At 36.8% G+C, this 12749-nt stretch overlaps 1 protein-coding gene across 9 annotated transcripts in view; it reads right to left on the bottom strand.

Moving 5' to 3' along the window:
* LOC121420372 (protein furry homolog) overlaps positions 1-12749 on the bottom strand; it is an 87623-nt gene that overhangs the window by 27419 nt on the left and 47455 nt on the right. For 5 of the 9 annotated variants that reach the window (XM_041615009.1, XM_041615287.1, XM_041615464.1 and 2 more), the window contains 14 exons: positions 12469-12663; positions 12096-12196; positions 11013-11201; positions 10444-10681; positions 9712-9922; positions 9355-9453; positions 8730-8964; positions 6546-6778; positions 5931-6041; positions 4728-4925; positions 3725-3892; positions 2884-3024; positions 1573-1746; positions 341-367 (listed from right to left, as the gene is read on the bottom strand). In XM_041615009.1, the coding sequence (XP_041470943.1) occupies positions 341-367; positions 1573-1746; positions 2884-3024; positions 3725-3892; positions 4728-4925; positions 5931-6041; positions 6546-6778; positions 8730-8964; positions 9355-9453; positions 9712-9922; positions 10444-10681; positions 11013-11201; positions 12096-12196; positions 12469-12663 (2320 nt within the window). The remainder of the gene's footprint in view (positions 1-340; positions 368-1572; positions 1747-2883; positions 3025-3724; positions 3893-4727; positions 4926-5930; positions 6042-6545; positions 6779-8729; positions 8965-9354; positions 9454-9711; positions 9923-10443; positions 10682-11012; positions 11202-12095; positions 12197-12468; positions 12664-12749) is intronic. The other 4 variants (XM_041615489.1, XM_041615351.1, XM_041615224.1 and 1 more) reach the window with 2 other exon arrangements.

A 12749-nucleotide genomic window follows, 5' to 3' on the forward strand; every position in this document is an offset into this window, starting at 1 on the left:
TGGTGAAACTAATGTAGCATGCACAAAAGCTTGTGATATTAAAAGAACTCATTGAATGAATATGTACAATCTAGACAATGATGTTGTTGGCTTTCCATAGTTGTCATTGATTGGATCCATTAAAACTTTTTGTAAGACAAGACCCTGAGATATTATTGATGCCATTCTAGCTAAAGGGTGTAGCTGACAATAGGAATACATAGGGAGTGTTAGAGAAAGCTTTAAAGGGGGTAAAATACAACAAAAGGGTATAGAACTCGTAAAAGGGAATAGAAAAACAACTGGTTTTGGTGAAAAAGGTGAGGAAAACAAAAATGAAACAAACAACTATGGAACTCACACTGGAGGTATGTTCTGGATCAACAACCTGGAGCAAACAAATCAAACCATCTCATGAATATTCATACATTGTTAATCATATCATGAATATTCAAACAGAGACATGGAACCTCATCAACAATCCATGATGCACAGTCTTTCTGTTGGTTAAAATCATGGTTTATGTGAGAGGGATCATGAAAGATGACATGATGCAAAATTACAACAGGGGAAAATTTCATCAACATTTGTTGTCTGATCTGAAGTTATCAGATTGGAAAACCTTCCTTGGTTTTGATTTGCTGAGAAGCACATTTCCTGTGGTAATTATTGGATAAAATGTCATTACAATGAAACGCTCCCCTAAACATATCATCACTCTTTGTTATTTCATTAATAATTAAATCAAAAGGAATTGAAATTAGTACAATTTTGTAATCATAACTGTCTACAAGATATTTCCTTTGAAAAACCACATTATTATATATTACCTTCATGAAATTGACAATATGGAGCACTTCAAAACTTAACACACATTTTCAACCTGACCACTTTATAAGCTTTATTTATGGCTTTTTCAAAACAAGAAATATACATGTATGGTTCCATACAAATGTTGTGAATCATCACTGTGAAGAGAGGACGCAAAATATAATTTTCAACATATCTGACTTATAGATTTACAATGTAGTACTTACAAAAAAGAATGGTGCTTTGATGATGGTAAACATTGTATTTTGTGAAAAAGCATTTGGCCGTCTGTCACTTTAAAAAGTCCAAGTAAGAAATAATATTTTTCAGAATTGGGAAATTTACAAATTTTGCTATCAGAATACAAAATATTTGAACTATTCTTCAAATATCCCAAGTCAAGGTATCTATACATTCCTATTTCTGCCAAAAAATTATCCATATTTAGCTCAACAACAAAATACTTTTGATACTACCTTTCAAAACGCCCAAACATTAAAGTCAACCAATCATTTCTGGGATATGGATTGGTCTTGATCAGAGGGTAGAAAAAAAAGCAATCATATTTTACACAACAAAGTCTAAAATTAAGCCACATATTACATTACCAGGGCCAAAATCAAGGCTTCTGCATGAAACATAATGTTTGTTAGAATGTCCACATAATTCCTAAACTCGAATCCAGAGCTAACCTGATTAGAGTGTTTCTTGAAAACAGCTGCTACAATAATGCTCAATCAATAATTTGAACCTTGAAATTTGAATCATAAAGGTTAATCTTACCCTAGAAAGGTCAAAGGTGAATTCCATGGTGCGACCCGGTAGTTCCTTGCGTTGGTCAAGGGCTAAGGAGACTACCCTATTGTGATGGTCACTATGGGATGGAGGCTTGACCAGTGAAGAGGACTTGGACACGGCTACTTTGAGAATGTTGAGAGAATCCTGCCAGTGCACTCCCTGTAATGGTCAAGATATGAATGTTTCATTTAGCAAGAAATTCATGATAATAATATTATGGACCTATATATTTTTTAATGTTTTCTTGCTTCCATTCTCATTGATCAACGCTTATGACATACATGTATACTGATTTTGTTTTTTATAATATATTCAACAAAGAGAACACTGTGGAAGGGCAATGAAAATTAGAAAGAAATTCATTAAGTTGGACTCAACCAAAGAATAGTATATGGATACCTAGATATGAATCTAATTGCATATGTGAATGTTTGCTTGCATTGGAAAAACTGAACAATTGCGGAAAGAATCGCAATCAAACACAACTTGATTTTAAACAAATCAAAAGCGTTATTATTTTGAGCTGCTTTTAAATGCAATTCTGAAATTCATTCATTTTAAATGCAATTCTACATATTTGTTAATATCTGTTCTGCTGTATATGTATTGTATTTGTAATTATGTATTTTTTTGTATTTTAAAGAGGTGGGAAATAAATGAATCTGAATATTATGTGCAATGGGGTCATCGGACTGAATTGAACCTGTCATGAATATTCATTTCTTTAAGTGATTCTGATGACTGCTATATTTTTATATCATAAATAAATGTACTAGGATATTATCTGTATATATAATGGGGCCTGCTATACACTACAAGGAATCTTCCTATTTTTCATTTAAAAGTGGCATCCCTTCTTGGATAGAGGCCTTCACACACAGTATTCTACAGTGATGTAACGAGAAATGGTTCCATGACATTAGCTCTGGCGACAATTGCTATACTATAAGTTCCATACACTAATTCCAAACCCTGGTGGGTGTTTCATAGAGCTGTTCGTAAGTTAAGAGCGACGTTAAGAATGACTGGTGATCCTTTCTTTTGGTAAATGGTATTGGCAATGGTTAAGCGCATAAGAAAGGATCACCACTCATTCTTAAAGTAGCTCTTAACTTACGAACAGCTTCATGAAACAGCTCCCTGGATTTAACAATTTTTCCCTACCTTAAACCTAACTCTTAACCTAACATAAAACCCCATTACAACCCTAACCCTACATTTCAGACGAAATAAAGGTTACAGCTGCAGTTGTCGCAAGAGCAAATGTTGTATCATCAAAAGAAATATCTTCATTACCTGAACATATTTAGCAATGACTCTCAATAGATTATCATTGACCTGTTGCATTGGTGCAGCCATGAGATCAATGTTATGAATGAGATGATAGACTATCTGGAGAACTGGCGATTGGTTGTTGATCGGACCCTTCTCCAATACCTGCAAGGTTCAAACATAGTTTACAGTTATAACTCTTTTGGATATGTATGCAGATATTTGAAAGATTTTGCTACAAATCTAGTCAAATTATTTGAGTAATAAAGATACAAAACATCAATACTTATCATTTCATTAAATAAAAACTCAAAAAATTGCCTCTTTTCTCATAGAAACAAAGCGAATACAAGATAACGGCTTTCAAATAAAATAATCAACAGGGTTTTTTTATCCCTATCTTTTTCATTCTTACGTCACTTTCTGTACTGCTCATCCCAATATAACTTGAGACCATTAGAACATTCTACAGTGTACATGAACTAGAAAAAAGAGACAAATCATTCAATCAACATGTAGGGAATCGGACATATGTAATTCATGGCAATGAACAGGTATCATGGACTAAAATACCAAAATTACTAACATAATCACAACTATGCCTGCTACTACAATATTTTCATCACCGCCACCACCACCATCACTCTCGTCGTCATCATCATCATCATCACCACCACCACCATCATCATCATTATCATCACCACCACCATCATCATCATCATCACCATCATCACCATCATCATCAGGACCACTACTATCATCATTTTCAGCAACAGTACAATCGATACCATCGCCATTATCATCACTACCATCATCATAATCATCATCATCTGTGTTACCATCATCAACACTCTCTTAAAGTTACCTCAATCAGGAATGTCATCATAGGAATGCTGAAGTGTGAGTAGGCCCCATGGAGGTATTTACATACCACACCAGCCCATGCCTTGCTATCACGGTTGTAAGTTCCATTCTTATACATCGTCAGGACCGTGGAGAGGGGTGCCATCTTGGTACATCTCTCCTGACAAACCTATAACATAGAACAGATAGAGGCCGTCATATAGACCAGATAGAAATGAATTGCTTCTTGTAATAAAGAGTGTAAACTGATTGGCTACAGCTAGGTTTGAATTTGAATTTATTAACAAACTTAATAATAATAATAATAATAATATAGGTATATTTACCCAGGGAAGCCGCTTCAGTTCCGAAAACTGTTCTCCCAGCGGGCCCTGCTATTATTATTACCCCGGCTTTAGCTGGGCTGCCTAGGCTTCATTAACAAACTTCATTAATTTGGCATGAACATTTGTTTTAAAATATATAAATGATAACATAAACAAAAAATTTCATAACTGTATGTCGTATAAATTAGTAATACATCAATACATTTTCCAAGATTTCCAATTGATTATTATACATATATACATCTATATACAGAGAAATGACGAATTGAAATTTAACATAAAGAAGGTATAGCATAATGCAATATACATAAGTTATCAAATACAGATCAGGAAGTAAATAAATATATAATGTCAGGGATATATCTTTTGTTGGTGGCTTTGGTGGATTTTAGATAGCTTGAATGAAAAAAAATATATAGTTGGTGTTAAAACTCGCCTCTCTTATTCATTATCACTTTGATGAACTTACAGTAATTATAAATTATGTTTTCATTAACAAGTTTCATTGTGAATATAAATATATCTTCATCGCTAAGGTTTTTACACTGTTGATACATTTCAGCTATTTTGTAAAAAATACCACCATGGTTTGATCTATCCATTCTAAAACTGTAAAAGAAATTTGCAATTGATTGCAAATATGTTATACCACCCTTTCTGTTTTCACAATAGACTTACCCTACTGATGTTGGTTGCTATTTCACAAGCAAACTTCTCCGGCTGACCAAACTTCTGGATGAGATACGGTAGAAGAGCCACCACATTGAGAGGGAAGCCAGCAGCCTGGGTGGGATCTATCACTCTCAGGTGAGTGTAGGTTGTCAACTTTGATACCAGGTGTAGGGTCAGGTCATAGGTCACAGAGGAAGTGAAACCCTGCAAGAGAAAATTTTACATTCAGGAATATGACAATATCATTGCCTTCTTCTTTCATTCTTCATTTCAGAAATAAGATAGCTTTAGCTACCTGATAAGGAAATCAATGAGGCTCCATAATTCAAGTCTTTTTTTTAAATTATTCTTGACTAAATTATTGAAGCATGATCACCAATGCCATGTTTTGGACAAGTGTTGGTCCTGAAAAGGACCACCCAATCTCTGTTCATGTTAACTGATAAACATAAACAGAGATTGGGTGGTCCTTTTCAGGACCAACACTTGCCCAAGAAAGATACATTGTGTGAAACCTACTACACTATTCTTCTTCGCCATGGAAACCTTCAGAAGTTAATGCAATTTTTGTAATCGATGATAAATACAGGTCTCCAGTCTCCCCCAAACTGTATTGCACATCATATCTTATAAATCTTCTACAGACAGGCCCAAATTGACAAAGGTGGTTTTGAATCCATGGTGTGTAACCATGATGTTCATGCAATAATTACACTTAATTTGCTGCATATATTGACAAAGCGTCCAATAATCAATGTGCGCTATTATCCCAGCATGCTAAATTCACATCTTCCACTATAAAGGACACTGCAATAATGAGCCAATTGTTCATGTGAATTGATAAACATAAACAATAGATTCATTAATTCAAACAGTGGCCTCATGAATGCTATAACCTTAGTGACAAGCATCAATTTAGCATGCTGCAATAAAAGCATGCATCCCTTATTGGACACTTTCTAAACATTTACGCTGAATTAAGCCTAATTAAAACACGATATCTACATAAAACATTCTTAAAAACCACAGATTCAAAACCACAGATTCAAAACCACCTTTGTGATTTTGGGCCAAAATGTTTGTGAGCTCTGTTGTGTGATGGAAGCCTTGTCTACAATCTTTCTAAAACTGTTTTGTGCATCATAAGTCATCAATCTCCTGTACACAAAATGTTTGGAATCATGGTTGTGGTGTGACAGGGGTCTTTACCTTGAGGATGAGAGCTTGAAGTCCAGGGTAACCTTCCCATCTGAGTTGAGCTAGAACTTGATCTAGACGAACTCTCACCTCAGGACGGTCTAGAGGAAGGTATCTTAGAAGCTACAGGTGGAAAGATAACGAGAGAAAAAGAGATAGAGATTGAGAGAGAAAAGTAGAGACGGAGAGAGAGAGATGTTGAAGATAGGGACATGACAAAAATAATAATTGAAGTTATATACATTAGAATGCATTACCGAGTACCCCAGTGTACCACGTTGCAAAAGCCATGTTGTGTTTACCCAAATAATAACCATGTGACACTGAACAATCATGGACACTACTGGTAATAGGAATGGTAAACAATGAGTCTGAGCATGTGTCCACACAGTTGTCTGATACAGAGCCACTATGTACCTACTTTTTTCTTATTATTGGGAGACAAAATCATCTTGCGCCCAATGTTATTTTAGCTTATAATCGATTGCCCCAAGGACAAGTGCATGTATTTGATGCAGGCAAGCCAGAATCCCATGGCCAGGATGGTAATGTATATGATAACCCCCAAAAGACATTATTCTCGTGTTTTTACAAAAATGCAACTTATTATCAAAATTTACAAGTTACCTTTTCTAGAGCTTTGAGAGCCATCAGAAACTCAAACTCATAGTCTGACTCTAGGAGAGAGACAAAGATCCAGAAAACCTGGGCCAGCATGTTCAGCCTCTCCTCAAAGATGTTGTTCTCTCCGATATGCTTGAGGGATGAGCTGCTACGAGCACGGCCTCGATGGAAGCTTGACTTATCAAGCTCGCTGGTGGTGGAGCTCCTGCCGCGGTGTTCTACATACGCTCGCATGTCTGCATTGAAAAAAAGATTAGTTGAGTGTGAATAAGTGAATTACAAAGTGGATTGATCTTTTTGACTGATCTAGAACAGCTCCCCTGGAAAGAGTAATCCCTTGGTGAGGGACTACTTGTCTTCCTTGGATTTGTTTTTTGGGCAAATTATTCTAACAAGTGGAATGCCTCTGGCCGTCTCACCTGCATCACGCAGTTCAATATAGCAGCAGTGCTGACTTTGAAAACTACTCTAACTCGCACAAGATGTTTAGTGATACATGGTTACTCTTATGTCCACTTTTTATGAACTAGACCAATAAACTTACAGAGATATGATGGTTATTCAACAAAAAAACCCAACATGGCCAAAGTTCATTGACCTTACATGACCTTTGACCTTGATCATGTGACCTGAAACTCGCACAGGATGTTCAGTGATACTTGATTACTCTTATGTACAAGTTTCATGAATCAGATCCATAAACTTTCAAAGTTATGATGGTAATTCAACAGATAACCCAATTCGGCCAAAGTTCATTGACCTTTGACCTTGGTCATGTGACCTGAAACGCGCACAGGATGTTCAGTGATACTTGATTACTTTAATGTCCAAGTTTAATGAACTAGATCAATAAACTTTCAAAGTTATGATGGTAATTCAACAGATACCCACAATTCGGCCAAAGTTCATTGACCCTAAATGACCTTTGACCTTAATCATGAGACCTGAAACTTGCACAAAATGTTCAGTGATGCTTGGTTACTATTATTTACAAGTTTCATGAATCAGATCCATAAACTTTCAAAGTTATGATGGGAATTCAACAGATACCCCCAATTCGGCCAAAGTTCATTGACCCTAAATGACCTTTGACCTTGGTCATGTGACGTGAAACTCATGCAGGATGTTCAGTGATACTTGATTAACCTTATGTCCAAGTTTCATGAACTAGGTCCATATATTTTCTAAGTTATGATGACATTTCAAAAACTTAACCTCAGGTTAAGATTTCGATGTTGATTCCTCCAACATGGTCTAAGTTCATTGACCCTAAATGACCTTTGACCTTGGTCATGTGACATGAAACTCTAATAGGATGTTCAGTAATACTTGATTAACCTTATGGCCAAGTTTCATGAACTAGGTCCATATACTTTTTAAGTTATGATGTCATTTCAAAAACTTAACCTCAGGTTAAGATTTGATGTTGACGCCGCCGCCGCCGTCGCCGTCGGAAAAGCGGCGCCTATAGTCTCACTCTGCTATGCAGGTGAGACAAAAATGAGCTCTCTTCCAGAATATTCACTGATCTATTGCAATAATAATGCCATCTCCATGGCAATGTAGTATCTGAGCATGTATGGATGTCTTCACTCCAAGACCAATGTATATACAAGTCTCCTAATTCACTGGCAAACACTGAGGAAGTGTTTTGATGCAAAAGATTTACAATAGACTGATCAAGTGACTCAACACTCAAACATACCATGATTCCTATAAAACCCTTTCAAACTTCATCTCACTGGGGTGTAAACATTTCACCTAAAATAAAGATATGACTTGAGGTACACTTAAAAGTGTTCAAATGGTAATATGTATAACAAATACACCTGTAAGTCTTAAATCAGATTAATACCAGGGGAGCGTTTCATGAAAGGACTTGTCGGACGTTTTATCCCTCAAGTCCTGTTTTATCCGACAGTTACTATAGTAACGGTGCTTCTCGACCAATCAGAATTCAGGAAAGTTGTCAGATCTGACAACTTGTCAGACGAAAATATTGATGAAACGCTCCCCTGATATCTAACATCCCAGCTTAATTTTCCTGTCCAACTTACACTCTGATCAGCAAACTTCAAACATAACATTCAGGTTTCTGTAAAGTAACTTTTAATTTTGAGGGAAAAATTTCCCAAATAAATAATGTGAGCATGCAGAGTAGCACAGAGGTCAACGAACAAGAGTCACCTGCATTGTTGTTCCCTGGCGAGTTGACAGAGTTAGGACCTTCCATGATCTTGGGACGGATCCCTTCAAAGTTACTGGTCGGTCCTATGCTGAAGAGGTTACTGGTGCTCTTACGGAACTCTGCCTTGCGGGATGACCCAGACTTTGACCTCTCCCGAAGGTCAGCGAAGATGAGGTCTTGGGCCAGGGTGTCGATAGAGTTCTCCAAGGTGAGAAGGATCTCTGTTGCATACCCCTTGAGGACAAGGAATAGAAGATCAGGATTAAAATGCACAACAGGGCTTCAAGCTATTTACATGTACATGTAAATACACATCTAAATGTAAGTACACATCTAAATCTAATTCCATTATCGTTATACATACATCTAACATTAATGAATTTATTTGGTTTTCTTTAATTTGCGGACCTCCACATATTGATTTAATGCACAGAACAACTCAACCAAGGACACCATGTCACAAAGATTAGCACTTTCTTCTGAAAAATATGCATGATTGAAATTTGCGATTCCAATACAATCTGTACAGCGATCATCCAGTTTGAGAAGGCAATGGCAATGTTAACTGGTCAAGATGTTCCTTAAATTGATACATTGGCATCTAGATGTAGATGTTACTCTTACCTGTACATCTTCTCCCTGATCAGCTACTGTCTCAACCAGTCTGGTCATGATGTTAGACAACATCATAGGATTGAGTGGAGGGTTCAGTGCTCGGAACATCTGTTATGGCAAGAGATAACGCAAAACGTCATGATGGGACAGAAGAGCTTTGTAGCAAGTTTGATTCTTAGCCGTTACAGACAGGGGATCTACAGACTTCATGTAATCCTCCTGCAATTGTGCGTCCCCAAACAACCTATTTGTATATTAATAAATTGTTAACTGTTTCCTTTTAAAGGCCAAACATAAAACCACGAAAGAATACATGGTCTATTGGTATCCTAATTAAAAACCAATTTAGACAGGCAGGATACTCACCTGGAACGATCTGCCAGCATAATGTCTTGAAGAGCAAGACAGAGCGAGCTGGAGTGCTACCTGAGCCCAACGCTGCTCTAGGTGAGACCCTCTCAGACTGCCATGGAAGATCCTTACTACATTCCGAAGGAAAGTCTCGAGCTGCTCTGCACTCTTAATGATGGTTAATCTGGGGGTGATCTCTTCACATGACCACAGAGGGCGACATTTCCTGAGAGAGATACAATCAGAAGAACACAAGGAATTTTTAGTATGTGTGTGTGGTAAATTATAACAAATTAAAAAGGATCATCAAATTGGCAGCAAAGTCTGTAAAATAGTACGAACAAGAAACATGATTGAGTTTCTTTATCAAATTGGCATTTTCGACTTCTTAAACATAAGACAACATGCTTGATCTCTGCATGAATATTGCTTTCTGAGACTTTGAAATCACGAAGGTAATATGAGTATTTACCAACAATACCCACACAGGGTTAAAATAAAACAAAATGGAAGAATAGTTACACACATGAAACATTAATCATGTCATATATGAATCTGATAAAAGACAAATGATCAACATTGATTGAAACAAAAACATCTTTTCTTCTTACATGATAAAAAATAAATTTTGTTACTTAAATTCATTCTTGCTGCATCTGATTACTCAATATTCCATTTTTTTTATTAATGACTTTGTCGATTTTACCGAGATCACAATGAAATCACCTATATTCCTCAAGATCTCACCTTGTAACCAAGAATTCTATCAGGGCTTTGGCGGCTTCTTCACTGGTCCTCAAATGATCCACACTGATGTGTGTTACAGCACTCATACCGAATGGGATGACAGTTGAGGTGGAACTCATACTGGATACAGAGACAGTGGACGCTCCACTGATGGTGGTAGTGCTGCCCATGAGGGCGGAGTTGTCCGATTCGTAGGATATGGTGTCTGGTGTGTGGCCATTATGACTTGTCGGCCCACCTATGCAAAAAGATTGGTTAACAAAAGAAAATGTCAATTATATTATCATCATCATCATTTTCATTTTGAGGTCTCTTTACCTTGCACAGGGGGAAAAATTCCATAGGGGGGGGAGACTCAGGGCGATTTTGCCCCCAAATTGCTAAGAACTCGATTATGAAAATCGTATAAACTTTTCTTGTAACTCAGCAATATAACAGCTCGGTAAAATTATCTCAAATTTATATTCTGATAGTTGGCTTTAATATCTCTGTAAGGACGTCTCTTATTTCATCTCTGACACAAGCAATCACTAAATCTATAGTCAATACTTATGGAAGAGACTTCTTACCTGTGAAGTTATATTCCTTGGTAACGACCTTCTGATCTAGGAGACCTGCATTGAGGTCACTGATAACATGTCGAGATAGCAGAGTGTGAGCTACATTGACAAAGTCATTGTGAGGAGCCAGCTTCACCAGGAGGTTGAGAAGCAATCGCTTGCAGTGCTCATGGACCAGAGGCCAGGAGTGATCAAGACCTGGTGAGAAAGAATGTTGGTTTGGTTAAGGCGAGGGTTTTGTCAAAGGTTTGGAAACTGGAATGACTACGGGATGAATTCTTTCATCCACACCCTCATACAGTGAAACGACTTTTGCTCCTACGACAATTGCTCCGGGCTTAATTTTGTCTTAACATGTAGGGTTAGAGTTGCAATAGGGTTTATGTCAGGTTTAGGGTAGGGTATAGTGTTAGACCCAGGGTTCAAGTTAGTTATTCGATTAGTGTGTGGAATTTAGAGCGGAGCAATCGTCGCCAGAGCAAATGTCATGGAACCCCCTCATACAAGTTATATCAATATTGACAGCAACTCTGAATTACATGTACATTCAAGCAGAATGGACCCTGTAATTTTTCCATCTTGACCAAATTTCATCAGAAAGCCAATATTGTTGTACAAACACAAAACCTCACTGCAAAATAATTTGGATCACTTTATTGGAAATATTCAAATGATCATAACATCATCATGTTCACTTACATCGTCATCATGCCATAGCATTTACAATCATACTGTCATTATCATCATACTGGTCATCATCATCATCATCATCATCATCATCATCATCATCATCATCATCATCAACATCATCATCATCATCATCATCACCATCATCATCACCATCATCATCACCATCATCATCACCATCGTCATCATAATAATTGCCATTATTCACAATTTTAATAAATAATAACCACATGATGATCAACAACATCCCTAATATTGATAACTCCAAAGTGGAACAACCACCTCGGCCTACATGTATATTATGCATGCTGCACAAAAGCAATATGAACATCAAAAATCAATCTTTAGTCCATACAACCATTACAACCAATAAACATTTCCATGAAATCATCCTTTGAGACTTACCAAGAAATAGATCATGAAGAATATGAGGAAGATGAACCTGCCAGTCAACATCTACTTTCTCAAGAACCAGGTCAGTCAGCAAAACAGTTGCCAAGTTGCACCTAAAACATGATAAAATTTCAAAAGACATCATATATGATAAAAAGGCATTAAAAAATCACTATTTTCTTTAAATTTCCAAAGTGAACATCGATTACTCAGTCTAATGTCCTTGACACACATAAACCAAGGTGAATACTGGGCTGTAAGATCTAGTAATTTCAACAAAAATTAAAGAACTCCCTAACAATCTAAAGTTAGCCAAAGAAGGAAACCAAAGAATGAAAGGTATTGCAATGAAATAAAATCTAAATCCTAATCCTGGAGGTCTTACCTGTGAATGACCCCCTGTGGGGGTGTCTCATTGTCATCAATGTAATCTGAGAGGGGTGCGCAGTAGTACTCCTCCGGTAGAGGAATGGGTAAAGTGAGTCCATTCATTGTCTGCTGCTGCCATACTGCATAGAAATCAACCTTGGTAGATCCTTGGAAATTCTCTGATGCCTTCTCCTCAATAGTGGTAAACCTACTAGGATTGCAAGAATTTTTATATTGACATTACATATCATCATTACATGATTTTGTTTACTATGTTTGGTATCGTTTCTTTTTCCC

The sequence above is a fragment of the Lytechinus variegatus genome, chromosome 1, assembly GCF_018143015.1.
Source record: "Lytechinus variegatus isolate NC3 chromosome 1, Lvar_3.0, whole genome shotgun sequence".
NCBI classification, from domain to species: Eukaryota; Metazoa; Echinodermata; class Echinoidea; order Temnopleuroida; family Toxopneustidae; genus Lytechinus; species Lytechinus variegatus.